General features: G+C 37.0%; 2 protein-coding genes across 3 annotated transcripts; both read right to left on the reverse strand.

Annotated features, from left to right (window-relative positions):
- Positions 1–2,679: 2,679 nt before the first annotated feature.
- Positions 2,680–7,948, reverse strand: LOC104236270 (putative late blight resistance protein homolog R1B-23). Of its 2 annotated transcripts, XM_070171904.1 has the most exons (4): positions 7,317–7,948; positions 4,536–5,922; positions 3,690–4,463; positions 2,680–3,181 (listed from the first exon to the last, which is right to left on the reverse strand). In XM_070171904.1, the coding sequence occupies exons 2-3, from the start codon at positions 5,809–5,811 to the stop codon at positions 3,700–3,702; spliced, it is 2,040 nt and encodes a 679-aa protein (XP_070028005.1). In that variant the 5' UTR covers positions 5,812–5,922; positions 7,317–7,948; the 3' UTR covers positions 2,680–3,181; positions 3,690–3,699. The 2 variants fall into 2 exon arrangements, with proteins under 2 accessions (XP_070028005.1, XP_070028004.1); XM_070171903.1 differs by having other exon boundaries at positions 3,690–5,922.
- On the reverse strand, positions 7,350–7,763 carry LOC138889482 (putative disease resistance protein At1g50180). Its single transcript, XM_070172793.1, has one exon. The coding sequence runs from the start codon at positions 7,761–7,763 to the stop codon at positions 7,350–7,352; it is 414 nt and encodes a 137-aa protein (XP_070028894.1).
- Positions 7,949–24,764: the final 16,816 nt, after the last annotated feature.

Consider the following 24,764-nt stretch of genomic DNA (forward strand, 5'->3'; position numbering starts at 1 on the left):
TAGAGATATATACTACGGGCAAGCTTATGGTACGACCACGAGATTCACATGAATTCTTTGTGAGAGTGAGTATATTTTGTTCAATTGTATGATGTCCTTGAATTATGTTCAATGACATATTTAAATGTGGACTTTGATAATCACTCTTTGGTTTGTGGTGATGACACTTTGTCTCATGATGGATTGGTGACGTTCATTTTCTTTTGTTAGGTGAGTATGTAAGTTGAGGATACTTAGTGTAACGAGTCATCTCTTGAGGTAAGGTGGTTGTGGAGAGGTTGCTTGAGTTGGTTGAATAGTATTGTATATACTTGGGCTAATTTGAAAACGGGAAGAATGTGAAATTTGCGTGTTCATACTTAATTGCCGATATCGATCATAGTCCAAAGGTAGGGTGTTTGATTGAATTAATTGTGAAGTGCTCTTTCATAGTGATAAGTATGTTTTGGGGGATTGATTTAGTTCTATTACTCGAGGACGATCAATAGTCTAAGTGTGGGGTGTTGATAATCGGCTTAAAGTATGTATATTTTGGTATATATTGCCTCGCATTTTGTTCATGTTTCGATGATTTGAGATGTTTAATATGATGATTTGTGCTAAATTATGATATTTCTATGTGTAGGAATCATTCAGATGCAATTTGGGACGAAAGGGGTGCGAATTGGAGCAAAAAGTCAATTTTGAGGGCCACAACCAGCGTGGGGCGCTCGCTGTTGCCCAGTTTCTAGTAGTCAATTATTTTGAGCGCCAAGGCCAGTGCCCCATGCTACCCTGGACGCTCGGGTCGTTAGAGTATCCTATTCCGACTTGGACTCGGTTATTTTTACCCCAAGACGCCTCCAATTGATATAAAAGCCATCCTAAAACTTATTTTGAAGGAGAAAACGTTGTGGAGAAGAAATTTTGACCAAGAGAAGAACGCTTTTGAGAGCAAAACACAAGCACAGAGCCGCCGTGGAGGCCGGAATTCATCAAGTTCCATCTTTCTTCCTCCAAACTTAGTAATTTTTATGTTTCCTTGTATGATTTGTTGTTTTGCTACCATGTCTATGTCGAGCTAAACTTCACGTTCTAGGGTTGTGGTTCTTTCATGACTATTGTTATTCGGATATTGGTTTTGATTTCTTAGTTTATCATATTGGTTTATTTATTCAATCCTGCACTTAATTATTTAATTGTTTGATCACCAATTGAATACTATCTACGAATCTAGAGTTGAACTCGAAAGTGAAAATTCTAGATTGCATATAGGATTGAGTAGAGCAAGTTCTTGAACCTGGGCATCGGGGAACGAATTCACGGTTAGGATAGACATATACCTAATTGCCTTGCTTGGTTGATTTACAGGAATTATAAATGCGTTCTTGTTGATTCTAACTCCATAGACATATAGGCGTTAGGTTAGCTTGAATAGGCGAGTAAGAACTCGATAGATTCTTATGAGCAATATTAACTTTGTCAACCAATAAATTAGATAAATTAGTTAGTCAATTCAATAGAAGAATACAATATGATTGTTAGATAGCCCATAACCCTAGATCGTTTTCATTACATTGATAACATAAAAATCTGCTCTTCCTCTGTTCAAAAGTTCATTATTTATATTTATTTAATTTAATTAATTTAGAACCAAATACTTCTAGGTTTAATTCTTGTTTAAATAATTAGGATAGTCTAATTTAGTTAATAGTTAATCACAAGTCTTCGTGGGTTCGACATCCGACTTTTAGTCGCTTTATTACTTGATGACCGCGTATACCTGCGTGTGCATTTTGCCGCAACAGGTTCGACATCTGATTTTCGAGTCACTTTATTACTTGACAGCCACGTATACTTGCGTGTACTCGGGGAACCAACAGATATATGGTTTCATATTTTGGTTATTTCCTATTCTACAGCTCCAAACTTTCTATAATGCATACCATAAACTCGTTAACATATTTAGGGATATAAAACCTCGTGTGGATTTTACACACAAGATTTTCAAAATCAGATTATTATTTACGTAATTAGACCGAAGTAAAATTTTAAGGCTTCATACGTCTCCTCCATTATCTGTTATACTTTGGCGAGCCACCCTCCTTTTAATGTAGGTGCATGTCTAGAGGTTTTATTATTCGTGTATGTCCATAGAAGTTCCGATGGTACTAATGGGAGATCTATTCATGTAGTTGAGATTCATATTTTTATATTCTCATATTCATTCGGCATTTATGTATTTTGGCCAAGGCCAAAGTATGTTTTTAGTTAAAAAATGAGACTTTTAAACCAAATTAATTAAGATAGTTTTAAATGTTTAAGTTGTATTTCAAAGTTTGAAATAAACATGAATAGGTAGACAAGTTTAGGTTCGCTCAGTGTGAGCGCATGGAACCTATATATTGTCGGTTAAGCTCTTTTTTTGGGGACTGATACCTGTATGATATTGGAAAGAAATTTTTACAATATCAATTTTAATTTATTGTAACAGGTAACCTGTTTTAATTTTTTAGTTTACTAGTTAATCCCACTTCTTATGAACAATTACCAATAAGTATCTTTCCTGTGACATGATATAAACAATCTATTATATTGTTATTGTATAGAAAAACTCATCGCAGAGAGATACCTAGATGTCATAATTTCAACTTGAAATATTCCAATTAAATAACTAGAATTCATGTGAAAGATTACGAGTAAAAATAAAACACACAAAATTTATTTGGTTGGAATAACATGTCCTTCGACAAAACAAAACGATAGATGAAAGCAACACCCGTACAAGAATGAAAGAAAACAAATACCTGAATGAAACAAAGCAAATACAATCGCAACAGAACAGAAAACACGACAATACAAGAATGAAACAAAGAAAATGGAGTACAACCATAACAGAACAAAACACGCAAACAGTTGCACAACTGAGAAAGAAAGCACTCCACATGATGGGGAACTCGGAATGCAACAGATCCAGGAATGTAGTTTCAAGCCGACAACGCAGCGCCTATTATTTAACATCTCCAACGCCACACAGAGACCTATTTTCAACTTCATAATGCTTCATTAAATAAAAAACAAACAGGGCAAACAGATTTCATTATCTGATGACTGGAGTGCACAACATGAGATGCGATGACACCATATGAATAGCTATTTGTCCATGACTCGGGTCCCATCAACGTCATGCCTTAATTCTCTCCTGGAGAAAGGAAGAAAATTAGTATTGTAAATAACAAGCAAGAAAATAAAGCAGAGGAGATGTTTCTAACCGGTCTCATCGTGGTTTGGAAAAGAAACCACTAATTCATTCACAACACTCCATAAGGTATAGTAACAAAAAAGTCGATATAAGTTACAATAAAAATAATATGGTCGAGCCATTTAATTTAGTAACTGATACTAAAAGAGCACATTATAATGGTGATGAAGCCGATACAACAAGCTGTCAAATGCTATAGCATATGACTAACCATACCGCCTGATTTTTTTGAGCAAAGTGTTACCAGAATAACAATTTTTATGGATTGATAGATCAGAATGATCATAAAAGACACATCCACGCACATATTATAAAAATGAAATCATATCGTATTGATGCAGATGTAGTTTCATAGCAATCTCTATACAGATAGTAATAGATATATAACTGTTGAACATGAATATAATGGTGTACAAAATCATCTCATGACAAAATGAATTTGACTAACCTTATCATCTTTACTGTGTGGCCTTGGAATCAGTACTTTCAGGAGGGAATATAGTGAGCTTGAATTTGCTGCTTTGTGGAGCTTGTTGTTTTTTGAGTTCGATTTCTTTTGCAGATTTGATTGCCTTGATTGTGTTCTCCAGCCTCATCTCTTGAAGGCTACGTACATCAGCCAACTCAATTGGTACAGCTTCAAGCTCAACGCATGATTTAAGAACGAGATTCTTAAGATTTTGAAATTGCGCATTTGAAACCTTCCAAGATTTGAGGTCTGCCCTATCAATCCACAATACCTTGGGTAGGCTAAAACCTCCTATCTCAGACTCCCAGGACGTCCCTATAAATGCATTTTCTTTCAATTTTAGGACCTCAAGGCATTCCAATTGCGCCAATCTGTTCGCCTCGCTCCATTCAAACTGTGTTTTTGACAAGGTTAATTTCTTCAGATTGCGAAGAAATCCAAAGAATGTTGGAGGAAGGTGTAGATCTTTGGATAAAACATCATTCAACAACTTCAAATGTTCCAGGCACTTTAGCTCTCCAAAATTGCTGAACCCGCCCTTGCTAGTTTCGAAAAAGCTTACCATTTGCCCTTGAATACATAATTTTCGGAGATTACAAGCCCTTGCAAGCACATCTTTTCTGCAACTTTCTGGTGCAACTTTAGAAAGAGTTTGTAGGCAAGAATGTTTACTTGTTGGAGTACTAGAAGGGGACGGCAATTTTGCAGGGACGTTGGTGTGCAGATGCCTCAACCGTAGCATGTTCCATATATCTGCGTTTATGTCAAGAATGCCCTTTGATGTACTTGTATTAAGTATAACTGTTTGCAAATTCCAAAACTTACCAAAGGCTTGAGGAATGGACTCGAAGTCACCCGAGATAGCAATATACCTCAGATGAAATAGTGCATTAAATTCCTTTGAGAAACCAAATTTGATGCGTTCAACTTCCAAGACCCTAATAAGAGGAAATGCTTTGTGTAAGTTTCGGATGTTTCCAGTAGTCAGCTCAATTGTTTTTTTTTGTTTTGAGGAAAAACATAAGAAAGATCTAGTATGCTCTGTCATTGGTCTCGTGGAGATGAAATCATCCAGGATTGAGAGTTGAATACACAACCGACGACAAGTATCTTGCTCTGGTATACCAAGACCAACCTGATCAGGTTTTTCACCGACTTCTTGGAAAAGACTCTCATCAGTAGCTTTCAACTTGCAGAACATGTGCAACATGTCGTGAAGACGACATGTTTTTATTTTACCATCAGCTTTCTTTTCCAATATTATCAGCAAATTCCTGTTGACGAGATCATTCAAAATATACTCTGCTATATTCTCGAGGGTACTGCCAGGCAAGTTAGAGATAATCAATCCTTCGGAGATCCACAAGCGAATCAACTTCCAAGCTGGAATTTCAAAGCCTTGTGGAAAAGCGCTACAATACAAGAAACATGCCTTCATATCTTCAGGCAAACGACTGTAACTCATTTCCACAAATTTCAAACAGTTGCTTGTAGGATTGTTTTGATCTATAAGGTACTTGCCTACATTTTGCTCAACTATTTGCCATTCACCTTCGCTTGTACGACCTCTTAATGCTCCTGCAATCACCACTACTGCGAGTGGTACTCCACTACATTTTTCTGCAATGGTTTTTCCATGTGCTACTAAGTCTCGATGACAACTTCTATTGCCAAAAACTCTCTTTTCTAACAACTCAAAACTTTCATGATGTTCTAAAAATTTCAGATTGTGAGGATTTTCGTTGGCATATTTTGCAACACGTCCTTCACGAGTGGTCATCATGATTCGGTGGCCTTTCTTGTTTTTCGGGAAAGCTTTCATAACAGAATCTACAACTTCTGGGTTACACACATCGTCCAATACAATGAGACATTTACCTCCTTTGGACACAAAATCACATATTATCTTGCATAATTCATTCTCGTTCTTATCTTGATATATGTTCATCTGTTTCGTAAACGATTTCAAAATACTAAGAAGTACCTCCTTTAGTTTGTAATTCTGGCCAACATAAACCCAAATGTTGCTGAAGAATTCATATGAAATCTTAGAATCATTATAGATTTTTATTGCCAGAGTGCTTTTTCCAAGTCCAGCCATACCCACAACAGGGATGACTTCTAACTCATCCGATCCTTCAACGAGTCGCTTGATCACTGTTTCTGCTTCCTTGTCGAAACCGACCACTTCAGCATCCTCCAAGTGTGGAACCTTTAGGATGATCAAACGGATCGGATATCAAAAAGCAGAACTACAGAATTCTCATATTCTCTAAGTAAGAAAATAATCACAATTGTTGGTGAATTTTTTTCCAAAGAAGTTCAACCTTCTGAATTCGATAAGCGAACGTTCCTTTGGGATTCTTTTTCTTTATATAATTAGATATAAGACCTATACTAAACAACACGCTGTTAATTTGACGCAAAAAATAATGCATTTTGCTGTTGACTTTGTGTAGCAAATTGTTTGATTACGATTAACCAATTCCCACAATTACACTAAATGAAGAACTGTGAAATAGTTCAACAATCATGCAAAACTACCACGGAGATCAAAATTGAGAAACAGCAGTCCCAAATGAAGAATAAGTTATACACATTGGCCAAGAGAGTGTAAATAATTTTCAAGGAAATATTTCCAGAAATGAAGTCATTTCCCAATGTTGTTATCGGAAGAAAATGATTTTCCTCACTTATGGTACAAATATTCTTTTTTTCCCCTTCAAATATCCCAACTCTTACTCCAAATTACTTACATCAAACAACGCCCAGACACTATTATCAAAAACTTTAGATGTAAGCACTATCAAACTTTATCAAAGCAATATTTCATTCCTCGAGCGAAAAGCACGGATCGATAAGATTTTCCAGAAAAATCATTTTGTGAGGAAAAACTTTTCCTTCACATTATCACACAGTATATATTTTTGAAAGAAAAAGCAGCAAATGTCTGTGGATCTCAAATTATTGCATAAGAAACTGGATCATCAAAAGTTTATATTCCTCAATTGATAACATTCTTTCTTCTCTTATACGCGGTCTCCCAATATTGGTCAACTCTGCTACAAATCATTTTCTCGTTTGAACCTTAGATTCTTTAAGCACTGTACGAATTCAAACAATAAATGTTCTTTTATTTATTATTATTATTATTATTACTATTATTAGACAAGAGGGGTTGTTCGGATGGTAAGAGCTCCACTTCCAACCCCCACTTACAACCTCTCCACTTCTAACTTCTAATCGAGAGGTTGTGAGTTCGAGTCACCCCAAGAGCAAAAGTGAGGAGTTTTGGAGGGAAGGATGCCGAGTTTCTTTTTGGAAACAGCCTCTTTACCTTTGTCAAGCCTCTTTACCTTTGTCAGGGTAAAGTCTGCATACACACTACCCTACCCTCGATTGTTGTTGTTGTATTATTACTATTATTGTTACATTATTTCAATTTATATGACACATTTTATTTTATTTTCTCTTAAATACGGTGTGAGTCAAGCTACGCCACATAACTTGAAACATACTTTGCTTCTGAAAATATATCATCATGAAAAGAGAGAAAAGCTTATATTTACAAGATAAGTTTTCAAAATAGCTACATTTCTGGCGTACCTGTGTCTCCTGGCCCTGTGTGCTTGTTTCCCCCTAACGAGCAGACACTGGCGTCGGCTGAAAAGCCTGTTTATTGTCTTCGCGTAGTTTCTTGACCTTTTGAAGAACGATACCGACCTGCTCTCCGAGCTCTTTGACTGCACCGGCATAGTTATAATCAAAACCTCTCTTAACAAAATTTTTGTCTGCGTGCAGCTTCGCCTGAACCAAGAACTTATCGATGATATCCTCAGCTTTGTATACTGTAATTCGAATATCCTTGATAAACTGTTTCCAGAGCTTGTTGTCGCTTTGAGTTTTTGCAGCTTCGTCTAGGAAGGCATTTAAGGTCTTAACTTCTTCCACCAGAAGTTCAAGCTGTCCCTTTGTACCAGCAATCAGCTTCACATTTTCACTTATTATCTGCAACAGATTCTCCACAAAAAAACTCCGTACTGCATCTGCCATCTTACTTTATATTTTGGATAAACAAGAATGGTAGTTTCTACAGCCCTTAGCGATTAGATCTTCGCTTTGCTAAAGCTGTATTAGGAATTTAAAGGGAGAGGGAATATTGTTGCTGATCTATCTGTAAATGTCTATAGAATGGAAGAGAGAAGTGGGGACTGGGGACATCCAATTTTTCAAGTTGACTCGGACTGAATTATTTACCCCCAAGTCTTTCTATTTCCTAATTTTTTAAGACAACGGGCACCAGCAATTAAATACTCTATTGAATGCTGCTGGTTGTTAGAATATATACAATTTTGATTTGGATATAATATTTATTATGAACAAATTATTTATTCAATTTTAATAAAGTTTAAAATAGATCATACATTAGTCTGTGTCATTTGTTTATATAGTAGATGATTTAGTGGATAAAGTTTAACTTATACACGTAAGATTAAGTCATGAATATTCTTATAAATATAAAGTTTGTGTTCACAATCTAAAGATGACATTGGACAAACCATAATGAATGATTGTAGCACAAGGTTAAATATAATTTATCTTGATTATGAGAATGGTTTAATTCCGACTTCTTATGCTAATACAATTTGTATGTGTATACGGTAAAATTGGAGGGTCCAATCTTCCGTCGTTACGACGCCTCGAAAGCACGTCTCGAAGGCTCGAGACCACGGTCGAGTTTCATCCCTCGAGGGCCATCAACGCTCGACCTCGGAGCAGTACAGACCGACGGTTACAGAGAGAAAGTGGGGAGTTCCCAAGGCGCATGAATAGGGCTGACAAAGTCTAATGGACTAGTCCAAAAACGAATCAAGGCATTAACTACTTGTACCATCTCCATATCTTTGTAATTAATGTTTTTTGTATTATATTAGGATTCTCCTCATATATAAAGGATCCTTGTCATTTTGTAAATATATGTTGCTCAATATTCAATACACAAGAACATTCTCTCTGCTCTCTAACATAATCTCTTGATCTCGTTACTCCCATTTATTGCTTACATTTATTGTGTTATATCCTTTGTTCTCCATTTATTGCTTATTATTGGCCATAAAGAGCCGTCATTGATTTTATTATAATTGTTAGTCATCCATCGACTACCCTCGGCGCGACATTAGACTCGACTCGACCCTGATGCCTCATATACGGCAGCTCGAGGCCCCGACCTCCAGCCACTCGGTTTGATTATCATATCGTCTATAAGCTTTAATCTTGCTTTCTAGTCTTTTACTTAGCATCTATTGCCTAACAACTAGCATAAAAATAGATCACGTATTTTTAGAACCACAAAATCAAATTTAATTGTCATTACAATTTTCACGGTAAATAGTTTGGCACCCACTGTGGGGCTAAAAATAATAGTGATTATTTTCTTGTTGGTTTTACTACATAACACAAGTTATCTTTCACACTTTTTGTTGCCCAGGATCATTGATTTTAGGTCAAAATGTCTGACTCACTAAACAACAATCTTTAGAACCACGGAGAGAATGGTAAGGATGTTCCAAGTGTTGGTGTACCACCACGAAACCCTGAGAATGTGCCAGAACCAATTCTAGTGGACGCGGTCTCACCTGATGCCCAACACGTCGATATAAGCTCCCACACTAACAGGAGCGTACATCAAGGGGATCAACAAGAAGTCCAAAAAACCCAGCTCGGGAGGAACATAAGGTTAGCCTTCACGTTATTTTTGAAATATTGCAGGCACAATAGCTGGCAATCGCGTAGCTGCAGAATCACCAAAAAAACAAGTACAGCGGCCCGGGAACGGCCCCTCGGGCCGAGCATACACCAAAAAGATCAAGCAACAACGGGTTGGCAGCCGACCCCACTAGCATAAAAATGCTCGAGGACCTTACAAAGAGGATCGAGTCGGGCGAGAAGAAGATAGAAGCCAACGACAAAAAGGTCGAGACCTACAACTCCATGGTCGACCAAATTCCGGGCGCACCCCCGATCCTCAAAGGTGTGGATTCAAAAAAGTTCGTACAAAGGCCGTTCCCAGAAGAAGCGGCTCCAAAACCCATTCCAAAGAAGTTCAGAATGCTAGACCTTCCGAAATACAATAGAACCTCAGACCCCCAATGAGCACATTACTGCTTACAATTGTGCAGTGAAGGGCAACGACCTAAAGGACAACGAGATCGAGTTCGTCCTACTGAAGAAGTTCGGAGAAACACTTTCTAAAGGGGCAATGATGTGGTATCACAACCTGGCCCCAAACTCAATAGATTCATTTGCCATGCTAGCAGAGTCTTTCATAAAGGCACACGTTGGTGCCATCAAAGTAGCTACAAGGAAATCTGATGTCTTTAAAATCAAGAAAAGAGAGAACGCGATGTTGCGAGAGTTCGTATCTAGCTTTCAAATGGATCAAATAGAACTACCACTAGTCTTCAATGACTGGGCAGTACAAGTCTTCACTCAAGGTTTGAATGAACGAAGCTCGATGGCTTCGAGACAGCTGAAACATAATTTGGTTGAATACCCCACCGTGACTTGGTCAAACGTCCACAACCGATACCAATCAGAGATCAGGGTTGAATAAAACCAACTGGGTGCCCCCTCGGGCTCGGTATATCCTAGCAGGCTCCAGGCGAAGGAGTTGAAGCCGAATAAAGAGAGATACCAACCATACCCTGAAGATAGAGGAAACGCCCCCAGGCACAACATACCCTGTCGTGACCGGAGGATGGATCGAGGCCAGAATCCTCTGGGACTTGTCAGCAGAGCTGGATTCGACAGGCATACAAGGTCAGCAGATGCGCCCCGCTTGTCGGAATATAACTTCAACGTCGATGTTTCAGACATCGTATTCGCCATCAGTAAAATCAAAGGCACCAGGTGGCCAAGCCCTGTGTAATCAGATCCTTCACAAAGGAATCATAACTTAGTGTGTGAATTTCACAACACGCACGTCCACATGACCAAGGATTATCACCAGCTCTGGGAAGAAGTAGCCCGACTACTCAGTAAAGGTCACCTCCGAGAATTCCTTAGCTACCGGGCCAAAAATTAATTCCGGGAAAGAGAGGCGATCAAGAAGAACGAAACAAATGAGCCACAACATGTCATACATATGATCTTGGGAGGCATCGATGCCCCACAAGAACCAATGATCAGAAGAACAAAATATCCATCACCAGAGAAAAGCGAACTCGGGGTTATATACCCGAGGATGCTCTCACATTCAGTGACAAGGACATCGAGACCTTATCTCAACCCACAACGATGCATTGGTAATCTCTTTCCTTGTAAATACATTTCAAATTAAATGTGTACTTGTGTATCCAGGTAGCTCGGCTAACATTATTATGTCGAGGGTTGTAGAGCAGCTCGGACTGCTCGACCAAATCGTGCCAGCCTCTCGAGTCCTCAACGGATTCAACATGGAGAGCAAAACAACGAAAGGGGAAATCACCCTCCTAGTCAACGTGGCCGGCACAACCCAAAATGCCAAATTCCATGTCATCGAAGAAGACATGAGATACAACGTCTTGCTCGGAAGGCCCTGGACGCACTGCATGAGAGCAGTACCATCTACCCTACATCAAATGATGAAATTCCTGACAAAGGATGGGATAAAAATCGTCTACGAGGAACAACATACGGCAAGAGAAATGTTTCGGTGCACGACGTGACGCCAATACCAGCACCTCCACCTTCGAAGGAGCCCAAGGATAAGCCAACAATAAAATAGCAATAACAAGCTACACTCTAGGCTACCCCAACTGAAAAAAGCAAAGTATCGTACCGAGTCCTCATAATAAGTGATTGAATCGTATCGAGGTCTGAAGCACCGTCAACACTAAGGTACGACCATCTCCCTTTTTCAGTTACATTTTATACTAACCTGAATGCAGGAATCCGATCGAAACGACCGAAGCCCTTCCCAACTTGAAGGCCTTAGGTTTCAAAAGCATGCGTTGCACTCTTTTCCTTCGACCGAGTTTTTATCCCAAGAAGGGGTTTTACCGGCAAGGTTTTTAATGAGGCAACATCTATATACTACCTGAGGAAGACCCAACAAGTATTCAAGGCTTCTTCGGCAATCAACCTCAAATACTGGGGGTATCCCCCTGGAAGGTCACCTACTCGGAGAAGCCAAGATGCTCTTAGTGGGGTCTCAATAGGAAAATAATGTACCGTGCCAAATGGTCGAATGAACCGTGTACGCATATGTGAGCACCTAATTTTTGATAATATTTAATTTTTTATCACTTCTTTTATGTAAATATTTTAGGGGGTTTAACCTACAATTTTTAGCTTTGTTACAATTTTTATTATAGGGTAAAAATACAAAATTTAAAAGGTGAATTATTACTATTAATATTATTATTATTATTTTTTTTAAAATAATAAAAAAATTCCGAAAAATATTATTTTTTTAAATTTTCAGGAGTGATTTAAAAAATAAGAAAAAGGGAACTATTCAATAAAAAAATAAAAGTAAAAGTATGTGGAATTCTCTTTTAAAAAGTAAAAGAAAGTAGAAAATTAAAAAAATAAAAGCAAAGTATTGTGGAAATTTTAAAAAATAAAAAGTAAAAGAAAGTTGGAATTAAAAAAAAATATAAAGGTATCTGAAAATTTAAAAAATTTAAAGTAAAAGAAAGTAGCATTTTTAAACAAAAAGCAAAAGAAAGTGGATTGTTTTTTTAAGAAAAGTTAAATAAGTGGAATTCTCTTTTAAAAGTAAAAAAAGTGGGATTTTAAATAAGATAAAAGTAATTGAAGTATGAATTTAAAAAATAAAAGTAAAGAAAGGTGGGATTTCTTTTTATAAAAATAAATAAAATCAATTTGTAAGTGAGATTTCTTTTAATTAAAAAATAATAAAATAATAAAATATTTTTTAAAAAAAATCTGAAAAATCTCAAAAATTTTGCTATAAATAGTAGAGAAAATTTGAGAAGAAGAATAAAAAAATAAGAGAGGGGGAGGAGAGAAATTTAGGTTGAAGGTTTTCATTAAATATTTCTTTCAACATTTCGGGCCTTGAATCTTGGGTTTGAAGAAGAGTTGATAGAGATTATGTTGTTGCTGTTGTATTGACTCTACAACTTTCAGATTTTATTTAATTGAATTCACTCTCTTGTAGGTATGTAATTCAAGATCTTCAGTTAAAAAATGTCGGAGCATCTTTATTGAAGCAGAAGTAAATTGATTTGGTTCTTTTGATAAAGTTTCTTTCATATTGGATCTGTTCGCATGAATGATGTTTCTTTGATTGAGTGAATTGAGATTTGCAAATGTTAACGTTATTTTAGTATGTTCATGACTCTGTCTCGTTTTTGTTTTTTTTCTTTTTTTTTGTTTTTGTTTTACTTTTTTTTTATTTTTCTTGGCTCATGACTTGTAACTAGCAGGTATTGTTTTGTTTATATTTAGATTTCGAGATCATGTAGCACCATGTTCATATTTTGATATTTAAAGAAGTATGTGAAGTTGAACAATTTGTTAACGTGAAGATGTAAAAAAAAATAGATTGCGTTAGTGGAATGATCTAATCTTCAATTTATATTATTGGCTGCATATTTTCTTAAATTAACCATGTGAAGATTCAACTTCTTCTTCTTCAAAATGGTACTGTATAAGTTATAGTGGTGATACTACAACTTTCTCTTTAGCATAGTGTTAAATAAATTAATTACTTTACGTGTTCTTTGTTATAATCAAGTTTAAAATGCATTTTTGTATGTCCATGTTTGTTTTGTTCCTTCTGGTTCATCCGAATAGTTCTCAGCATGATTTCTTTTTCTTTTTGTGCTCATATGGTCATTTAAGATTCATTATTTTTCTATAAAATTTTGTTAGTTTCTTTCTAGAATTTGAAATCGAAAGTCGGTCTTTTGAAGATGATATGGAGATGAACCCAAAGCTGGTACCTGTCTTTTGTTATTTTCACATAAATGCCAACTCCACCTTTCTGAATTGTAGTATGCTATAACAAAAGGCTCCAGTGATATACATGTAGCTAACCTATTTCTTTAGGTCTTTTGTACTTATCAATTATACCACTCCATCCACAATAAAACCTCAAAACTCATGGCCCTCATTTAATTAATTTTAAATTCATATAATTTGAGGCATGCTATTTAGCGTATTTTCTATGGCCCTCGCAAAGTTGAAAAATGCGTAGTTGCTTTAGGCGCGTAATTTGAAATTACCTTCCTAAACTCGGGTGTGCATTTCATGTGACCCAAATCCAAATCCCAACAACGTTAAATAAAATGTGTCGTGGACCGCGGGTGCATTTATGTGACGTGGTTCAAGACATATTTTAAATGACGTTGCAATCTTCCTAAAGATGAATAAGAGCGGTTAATAAGTTAAAATTTAACCATAGGCTAAAACATGTATTAAAATCAGATAATACGCCAATTATAACAGTTGAGCGACCGTGCTAGAACCACGGAACAGGGGAATGCCTAACACCTTCTCCCGGGTTAACAAAATTCCTTACCCGGATTTTTGTGTTCGCGTACTGTAAAACAGAGTCAATCTTTTTCTCGATTCGGGATTTGAACCGGTGACTTGGGACACTATAAATTATCCCAAGTGGCGACTCTGAATTTTTAATAATAAATGAATCCCGTTTCGATTGTCACTTTAAGTTGGAAAAAACTCTCTTATACCCTTTTCAGGGTGTAGGAAAAAAGGAGGTGTGACAGCTCTGGCGAATGTGTTGGGGAAAAGAACCCAGAATCTTTGGTTCAGGGTTCAGAATTCGAGCTTAGAATAATTGTTATTATTTGGCTTTATTTATTATCTGATTTTATTACATGTTTGGGCCTAACGTGCTAAATGTTGCTTTTACCGCATTGATATTATCTGAACTGTATATAAACTGCTACGAAACCCTTCTCTTCTCATCTTCGGGGATGTGCTCGCTGGTCGAGACTCCCTATTCTGTTAGTGTCATATCTTGAAATAAGAAAGAGGCTCGGATAAGTTACTAAGCCGGATGGCCTTTTGGTTCCTGGTACGTAGCCCCCTCCTCGGCTCGAGTTGTCCGCTCGGGTACACAAGTCTAGAACAAATACCCAGGTTTTGAACCTAGAATAACTTAGCCTCATGTCGGATCCCTAGTAGGAACGTTTGTTTGCATCATGTGCATTTGACTTTAGAGACTCAACGCAGGGGTTGGGTCTGTCTAGGACAGATGTACCTGAAATGAAAAGACCATCTTGATGCATCCTATGTGCTACATGTTGTATTTATTCAAGGGTAAAAGCGTCATTTGGCGGACTAATGATAGTTGAGGGAAAATGAAAAAAAAAAGAAGAAAAAGAGATGGTGAAGTGTGAGGATGAAGTGAGTAGGACCCAATTATATTTTGTTACATTTTATTAAGAAAAAAAGAGCATGGAAACTTCAAAAAGATTTTACACTTTTTATCATTTTTTCAAAAATCAAAAATAAAAAAAAGGGGGAAAAGAAAATAAAAAAGAAGAAGAAGAGTTTACATGTTTCATCATTTTTCAACAAAAAAAATCAAGAAAAGAAGAAACAAATATTTTCTCTAAATTAGTTGTTATTTTTATTTCTTGCCCGTATCCAATTTGCCCGAACTACGCATACCTGATTCTCGTCTTTCGGGGCGTGATACGTAGGCAACCCACATAGGGTCCGGTCTTTCTATTAAATCTTAGGTTCTTGGCTTTGCAGGGTCATAGCCAAATTTTGCACTTCTAGCCACCTTTTGGTCAAATAAGCCATTTTGCAAAAATAGCCTCAATCATGTCTTGCATGTGTCTTATGGAATATTATTGTCTCACATAGTGCTAGTTTAAGTTTTCTCATACAGGTGTGGATCTACTTACTGGATTTTGAGCATGACAAATATCCCAGGATCATTGCATTCAGGAGCTGCTCGAGGAGCCATTTTATGTTTTTGAGTCAATTGTTTTTGTTTTGTTTTCCAGTCTTGTATAGTAGTATTTAGTCGTTTAGGTGATGTTAGAGTTTGTAATAGTCAGGTTAAGTTTGCCGAGTCTTTTGTTATTGTATTTCTTATTTTGTATGTGAAAATGTGTTACAAGTCGAAAATCCAGGAAAAAAGAGAGAAGAAATTTTGCATTTTTGTTATAAGAAATAAAAACAATTCTCCTTTGAGATTGTTTTTCCTTTAGGCAATTAATATCTAGGACTTAAAATAAATTATTTTTATATTTCCTCTACTATATTAGGACCAAAATTCAAAAAAAAAGAGAATTTTCTTTTAGCACTTCTTTAAAATCCTTCTTTAAGGTATTAATTCCAAAATCCAAAAAGATTTTCTTTTGAAGTGTTTCTTGAGGAAATTAATGAAAAATGAAAAACAATTCTTTTTATTTTCATTAGAACTTTAGGATATTGTACATAGAAAAAAAAACATACTTTATCCTTTGTTTATCATTAGAAATTCTTCTTTAGGCAATCAAAATTGAAATCCAAAAATATTTTGTTTTATCTTTTTCATTGCTTGTTTCGAAACCTTGCATCAGAATATCAAATGAAAATTCTAAATATTTTTCTGTGGTTCACTCTTTAGATTTTCTTCCTAAAAAAAGGAATCAAAAAATATCTTTCTCTTCTAGAGTTTTTCCTTAATAGAGTATTTGTTTCAAAGAAAAGAAAAAAAATCCGTTAAGCTTGAGTTTAAAATAGGTTATAGAACATTAAGTTTAGAAAATTCAAAAAAAGAAGAAGATTTGATTCATTTATTTCTCTTTTCTCAGTAGAGTAGTCATTAAGGTAAAAAGAAAAGAAAAAGAAACAGAAAACGTCAGTTTGTTTCCTTTATTCCCGATCTTCCCGAACTACGCAAAGATCTAATTCATGCGGCGTCATGATACGTAGTCAACCTACATAGGGTTCGATCGAATCATTTTTATTTATTAAATGAAAAAAAAGAAGAAAAAAAGAGAGAAAAAACAAAAAAAGAGGTGAAATTATGGGATGTGAGAAATGAGAAGGAAGAAAAAGAGCGATAATCAGAAAGAAAAAAAAGGGAAAGAAAATGAGCGAGCTAAGAAGTGCGAGGAAAGAAAGTAAAGAGAAGATAAAAATGGACAAATTGGGATGATGCCAAGTGACCTTATGACCCTCGAAGTCATTCTAGAACTGTTAATTATGGCTAGGTGCATGGCACGCAATGTGATATTTTTGCTGTTAAATACCCTAACGCTAACGTGGTGGCCTCATTTATTATATTCATAGCATAAGGGTGGTTGGTTTGTGGTTTTTAAAGTGGTAACTCTTCTCTACAACACAAAGTCAAAAGGCAATGGCAGACAATAATAGAACTGAGTTGGTTGATATCGGTGCCCAAAAGAAGTTGGTTGAACAGGACAATGGGTTGGTTGAAGAGGTAAAGATGTTAAGACAACACATGACGGACATGTATCAGGCTTGGATGACTGGGAAGGCACCACCCCCGCCACCACCTAGCTTCATAAATACTACCCTTACCCAAACACCGGTCACAGTTCCAGATGATCCCCCATACTCTCCAGATCCACCCGCTTATCATGGATTTCCCAACCACTCTAGTAGCTCCATCACTCATCTTCCAATTATTTTTCCCAAAAATTGCCCTCCGACCTTATCCACCATCCCCAACAATGAACACCAACTCAAAGCTCATGATGCCCAATATTACTCCTCAGAGGTTGCCCACAAGGTTCCCAACTCATACAAGCAGGGTCCGCGGGATGAGCCTTATGTTGTAAATGAAGAGTTCACAGGAAGAAAAGGGCGATACGGGATGCCCAGAAGGCTGAAAGGTATAGAACAGTCCCTAAAGAACAAGCAAGGAATGGGACACCAGGGTAGCATGTCTTACAAAGAATTGTCTATGTCCCCCGACGTTTGTCTTCCTGCGGGGTTTAAAGTGCCAAAGTTTAACTTGTATGATGGGTGTGGGGATCCGGTAGCCCATTTGAGGGATTATTGTAGTGAAATGAGAAGTGTTGACGAGAAAGATAATTTGTTGATGGCGTACTTCAGTGAGAGCCTGATTGGGGCAGCTTTGAAATGGCATAATCGTCAAGATGTTGGTAAGTGGCCTACATTGGGTGACATGGCTCAAGATTTTGTTCGATACTTTCAATATAGATCAGGTGTTACCCCAGACCTCTCCTCCCTATCTAAAATGGAAAAGAAGTCGGAGGAAAGCTTTAGGGAGTTTGGGCTCAGGTGGAGGGAGCAAGCAGCTCGAGTCAATATCCCAATTGGTAAAGAAGAAATGGTTGAGCTTTTCCTACAAGCCTAGGTGCCCACCTACTTCAGTCATTTGATCCCGGCCATGGGGAAGCCTTTCAATGATGTGTTAAAAATGGGGGAGCTAGTAGAAGAGGGAATCAAGTCATGCAAAATCATGAGTTGTTCGAAAAACATTCAGAACATCCCAGTAAGCTTGGGTGGAAGAAAGAGAAACAGAAAAGATGATCCAATAGGCTTTCCCGATCAACACTTCCAGCCTCGACATCGTCCCCGTGGATATCCTTATGCACCAGATGATCCTCCCCAGTGCCACTTCTCTCCATAGAACTCCCAAAGTCATACATCACTCTCCTAGTACCCAGCTCCACAAAATGCCTATCCACCTCCACGAGCCTATCGAAAACCCCCTGGATCAGGTTTCCGGCCCAATCAAGCATTTAAGAATGAGAGGTTGCTGAAAAAAGAAAAGGCTTTCACCCCATTGGGAGTGTTATATGCCAGTTTGTTCGAAAAGTTGAAGCAATTGGACATGTTGAAGCCGATTCATATAAAAATGCCAAACCCTCTGTCAAAGAAGTTTGATTTTTCTCAAAGGTGCGCATATTGCTCAGATGCCTCAGGGCATGACATAGAGAATTGTTGGAATTTGAAGAAAGCAATTCAGAAGCTTTTTGATGCATGTGTCATTGTCGTGCAAAATCCAGATGCAGCAGACACTAGCCAAAGTCCATCGTCTGCTCGCAATGAGACGCATATGGTGAGTATGAATTGTTTTGAAAAGGAATATGAAGATTCTTCTGAGATCCTCGAAGGCCCACGCGCTGCAAAGTTTTCAGTGCTATCAGAGGTTGATCTTAAGAATGAGCCAGCAGAGGGAACCCTAAAGCAATTTGTTAAGAATAATGTGATGGAAGTTCATGAAGGTCCTAGTAATGTTGATGCAGAATTCAGTGGCTAAGATGTCGAGCTTGGCAATTGGAGAGCCGCTCCTATCTTTGTTAGCCAGGGAGGAGTTTTGGTGGTTTATTTTGTTGTTATTTCTGTTGTCCGAGTTATTTCAGGGTTGTAATCCAGATATTGTCTTGTGACTCAAACCCTTCTATCCTCTTATTTTGCCTAGTTTGTTTAGTCTAGTAGCCTGCTTAGTGTTTTCTAGGTTTGTTCTAGGTTTGTAACCCCAGTCTAGTTTGTCTGTTTTGTTGTCCAAATCCTTTCACCATCTGTCTAATGCAAGTTTCTGTTTTCTGTTATTTCTAGTCATTTTTATTTAGTTCTCTTTTCCTTTTATAGTCCTTTTCCTGTTAACTCTAGTGACGTGACATGCACACATAATTCTCAGCCTGGTTTTAAAAGTTAGTTTAATCACGAAGCAATGAAACAATGTTGAAGATGTAAGGACATTTGAGGGAAATAAGTAAAGGCATTTTGGGATCACTTCAAGCCCGAATTGTGTGAAACTGGGGCAGATAGAACATAAAGAACCCCTATTGAAATACATCCTGCCGCATCAATTTGAAGATAAAAGCCAGTTTGCCCCAAATTTGTAGGGGGCCGTTCGTGGTAATGAGAGTGAGAGTGTTGTCCAATGGTGCTTTCTATATAACAAATGTAGAAGGCGAATGTGTGGGTATGGTCATCAAGTCTGGCGCAACCAAAAGATGTTACGAATGTTTTCCTTGGTTTGTTTAATTGTGTTGTTTGTACTTGTCATGTTTTGAAGGTTGGAATGACGAAGACATTTTGTTCTGCTATCTAAACACTTTATCCCTCGTCACCCCTTTTGAGCCTTATTTATTTTCTTTCATACCCCTCTTTCGGAATCAGTAGCGAATATCAGAAACACAAGCATGAAAGATAAGAAAAGGAAGAAAGAAAAAGAGAAAGAAAAGGAAAGAGAAAGAAAGAAAGAAAAAGAGAAAAAAAAAAGAAAAAAAAATTAAAGAGAAAAGAAGAAGAAAAATAATAAAAAGAAAAAGAGAAAAGCAAAAGAGAAAAAAGAGAAAAGAAAGAGAAAAGAAAAAAAACACAACAAACAAAGTAATTTCTATGACATGAACTACGTTCGACCTGATTCCTTTTAAGGATCGTAGGCACCCTCACGGTTCGGTCTCATCAAAATAAAAATCCAAAAGTCCCCAAGCAAAGAAACTGGGGCAGAAGTGGTGGTTGTGGTAGGAAATCTGATTCCGAAAGTTGTAATTTTGAACCCATTCAAATTGTTTTAAGCCTTTGATATCCTTTCTTTCTAACCCTATCCAAAATCCCACATTACGGTCCAAAGAAAGACCTTCTGATAGTGTTCGAGAGATGCCAAGTTAAGGAAGTGGAGGATTCATATCAAGGGCAACACTCTGGTCCAAGCAGAAAATATTGAAAATGAGAGAGTCTTATTGGTGAAAACCCTCACGGGCACCGTAAGGCGTCGGGAGCTGAGAGAAATAAAAAACAAGAGAGTCTTATTGGTGAAAACCTTCGCGGGCACCTTGAGGCGACAGTGAGTTGAGAGAAAGAACAAATGAAAGAGTCTTGATAGTGAAAACTCTCCGGGCACTACAAGTCGAATAAGGATTGTGAATCAGAATGGATAATCGGAGCATTGAAGCCCAGTTTCACGGTGACTTGCTCAACAGAATAGGCTACAGGTGCATGTCATGGTCATTAGAGTTGGTATCCACATCTGATAGGTTTCTATTTTGTAGTTTTCTTGTTAGGAGTCATCTCTTTTCTTTTGTCCTTTACTCTGTTCCTTTTGTCTTTTTTACTTCCTCCTCCTGAGTCTGTTTGGTCAAAATAAGTAAGAAATGACTTCAAAATTTGCCAGCAGCTTCCCAATCGCACAAAACGGGATCTGGCAAGTATAGCAAAGTGGCATAAGATAGGAAAGAACAACAAGCACACTGAGTTGGTAGCAATCAACATGCTTTGGGGTCCATGAGGAATACAAAGGTTTGGTATATTTCAATTCATGAACAGTGCAACAGATAGAGGATGTTAGGTGAACGAGTCAAAGGTATTCTCTGTGATGAGATCAACAAAGAAAGTGGTTAACCAGTGACAAGCGAGGTCTTCCAAGCAGAAATCAAAGTTATCGTGATGAGTGAGGGAACAATAGACTTCAAGGCCAAGGCCAGTGATTTAAGTCAGGAAAGAACAGCATGCGTACTAAGTGGATGGAAATTAACGTGCTTTGGAATTCATGAGAAACACAAAGGTGCAGTACATGTCAACACAAGAGCACGATGCAACAGATGGAGGGTGTTAGGTGGACGGATCAAAGGTATTTTCGGTAAAACCCAAAGGTTGGTAAATATCAGTTCATGAGCAGTGCAACAGATAGAAGGAATTGGGTCTGAACAGAGAAGGGGCATTTTCTGTGATAAGGATGACAGAGAAAGTGACTAGTCCATAAGCAAGCAAGGTCCTCGAGGGGAAATCAGTTATCATAGGAAGTGAAGGAGCAATCGCCCTCAAAGTCAAGTCCACAAACCAACCACCACATTTTAAACTAACTAGATTTTTCTTTGATTAAAATAGGGGCAAAAAAGTTCGTTTGTTTCGGAGAAACCCTCCGTGGAGAAAGACAGTCACCAAACAGGTTTGATTTTTGATTTTCAGGACCCTCCTGGAAAATGGGGCCTAATTCAAAGTTCAGAAATAACATAATCTAGTATAAATATATCCCAAAGGAATATAAGTCGGTTTAGAAGTTTGCATGTTCGAGATAGGACGCAATTAGGAGTTTTCAGGACCCTCCTAGAAAATGGGACTTAGTTTAAAATTCAAAATACACGACTAAGTAGCAAGATCTGGCATAAATGTACCCCAAAAGAATATAAGTTGGTTTCAAAATTTTCATTCTGGAGATAGAATTTGGTTAGGAGTTGTCAGGACCCTCCTAGAAAATAGGACCTAGTTTAAAATTTAAAACAGTCATGAGTAGTAAAATCTAGCATAAATGTATCCCAAGGAATAAGATGGTTTTAAAGTTCGCATGTTTAAGATATGATTCAATTAGGAGTTTTCAGGACCCTCCTGGATAATGGGACCTAGCTTTGAGATCTCCATTAGATAACAAGGTTTAGCATAAGTTCTTGTTGTAGGGTAATATAATTTAGCCGTAGAATTGTCACTCTTAAGATAAGACTTGAATTTAAGAGTTGTCAGGGCCCGCCTGGATAATGGGACGTAGTTTAAAACTGGTTTGGATAACAAGATTTAGCATAAGACATACCCTTCAGTAGATATAATTTAGCTCTAAAATTGTCGTTTAATTAAGAATTGTCAGGACCCTCCTGGATAATGGGGAGTAGTTTAAGACCTCCTTAGATAACAAGATATAGCTTAGATTTAAAATCGTCGTTTAGTTAAGAGTTGTCAGGACCCCCCTGGATAATGGGACCTAGCTTTCAAATTCTTAGTAATATTTGGTGATGTGATTCAGTTTAAACTCACAGATGCGCCCAGCTACCAAACTAGGGCAGAAAATTTTCTTTTGTTTTGTCTATTTTTGTTGAAGTTAGGTGCCCATATGAAGAATAGGGAGAACAACACGGATATCAAAGATAAGAGCGTGACCAAGTACTAGCAATCAGGCGTCCACCTGGAGAACAAGGAACAACAGTTGAAGTATCAGCAATCAGGAGCCCACCTAGAGAACAAGGGAATACATTCGATTTTTAGCAGTCAGGAGCCCACCTGGAGAGCAAGGGAATACATTTCGAGTTTAGCAATCAGGAACCTACCTGGAGAACAAGAGAATACATTTCAAGTTTCAGCAGTCAGGAGCCCACCTGGAGAACAAGGGAATACATTCGAGTTTTAGCAGTCAGTAGCCCACCTGGAGAGCAAGGGAATACAATTCCATTTTTGGCAATCAGGCGCCCACCTGGAGAGCAAGGGAATATAATTAAAGTTTTGGCAATCAGGCGCCACCTGGAGAGCAAGGGAATACAATTCAAGTTTTGGCAATCAGGCACCCACCTGGAGAGCAAGGGAATACAGTTCAAGTATTGGTAATCAAGCGCCCACCTGAAGAACGAAGGGAAGCAACAAGTCAAGTGTTGGTAATCAGGAGCCCACCTGAAGAACGAAGGGAAACAATTGAAGTTTCGAGGAAAAGCAGTGCAAGTATTGGCAATCAGGATCCCATATAGAGAACGAAGGGAAGCAACAAGGTTCAAAGGAGTTCATCAATCAGGAAACCACCTGAAAAACGAAGGGAAGTAGTTTAAGTTTCGAGGAAAAGCAGCGCAAGTGTTGGTAATCAGGAGCCCACCTGGAGAACGAAGGGAAGCAACAAGGTTCAAAGGAAGACAACAATCAGGAGTCCACTTGAAGAACAAAGGGAAAGCATCTCAGAATGCAATTCAAGTCAGCAACAAAGGAATCTCACTTAGAGAGTACAAGTCAGCAGGGCAGTAGAAACTGCAAGTTCAAGATATAGATAGGATTCTTGTAATTCGTATATCATAGTTTAGTCTGGTTTCTTTTATTTTGTCACGGTGTAATAAGGAGTTCAGTAAGCAGAAACAACAGCAATATCAGCAAAATCACAGCTCTTCGGTAGTACCAGCTACCAAAACTTCTTGAACTACACGCAACCTGATTCCCCTATAACCTGGGATATGTAGGCTGTCCAAAACCAAGACTCGATTGCACCCTTTATCTTTTCTCTTATCCTTATTTCTTCCCTTTTGAATAAAAATATGTTCAAAAATTAGTCACATGACTCACCTTATCTTTGCTTGAAAACTCTTCATGTTTCCAAACAAAGAGGGCAGCTGTGAGCACCTAATTTTTGATAATATTTAATTTTTATCACTTCTTCTATGTAAATATTTTAGGGGTTTTAACCTACAATTTTTAGCTTTGTTACACTTTTTATTATAGGGTAAAAATACAAAATTTAGAAGGTGAATTATTATTATTATTATTATTATTATTATTATTATTTAAAATAATAAAAAAATTCCGAAAAAATTTTAATTTTTTTTTAAATTTCAAGAGTGATTTAAAAAATAAGAAAAAGGGAAGTATTGAATAAAAAAATAAAAGTAAAAGTAGGTGGAATTCTCTTTTAAAAAGTAAAAGAATGTAGAAAATTAAAAAAATAAAAGTAAAGTTTTGTGGAAATTTTAAAAAAATAAAAAGTAAAAGAAAGTTGGAATTAAAAAACAAATATAAAGGTATCTGAAAATTTAAAAAATTTAAAATAAAAGAAAGTAGCATTTTTAAAAGAAAAGCAAAAGAAAGTGGACTATTTTTTTAAGAAAAGTTAAATAAGTGGAATTCTCTTTTAAAAAGTAAAAAAGTGGGATTTTAAATAAGATAAAAGTAATTGAAGTTGGAATTTAAAAAATAAAAGTAAAGAAAGGTGGGATTTCTTTTTATAAAAAAAAATAAAAGCAATTTGTAAGTGGGATTTCTTTTAATTAAAAAATAATAAAATAATAAAATATTTTTTTAAAAAAATCTGAAAAATCTCGAAAATTTTGCTATAAATAGAAGCGAAAATTGAGAAGAAGAAGAAAAAAAATAAGAGAGGGGGAGGAGAGAAATTTAGGTTGAAGGTTTTACTTAAATATTTCTTTCAACATTTCAGACCTTGAATCTTGGGTTTGAAGAAGAGTTGATAGAGATTTTGTTATTGCTGCTGTATTGACTCTACAACTTTCTGATTTTATTCATTTGAATTCACTCTCTTGTGGTATGTAATTCAAGCTCTTGAGTTAAAAAATGTCGAAGCATCTTTATTGAAGCAAAAGTAAATTGATTTGGTTC

Source organism: Nicotiana sylvestris, chromosome 4, assembly GCF_000393655.2.
Source record: "Nicotiana sylvestris chromosome 4, ASM39365v2, whole genome shotgun sequence".
NCBI classification, from domain to species: Eukaryota; Viridiplantae; Streptophyta; class Magnoliopsida; order Solanales; family Solanaceae; genus Nicotiana; species Nicotiana sylvestris.

Bases quoted from the DNA above. Each gene is read 5' to 3' on its own strand.
- LOC104236270 (XM_070171903.1), bottom strand. From the start codon at position 5,811: ATGGCTGGACTTGGAAAAAGCACTCTGGCAATAAAAATCTATAATGAT.
- LOC138889482 (XM_070172793.1), bottom strand. From the start codon at position 7,763: ATGGCAGATGCAGTACGGAGTTTTTTTGTGGAGAATCTGTTGCAGATA.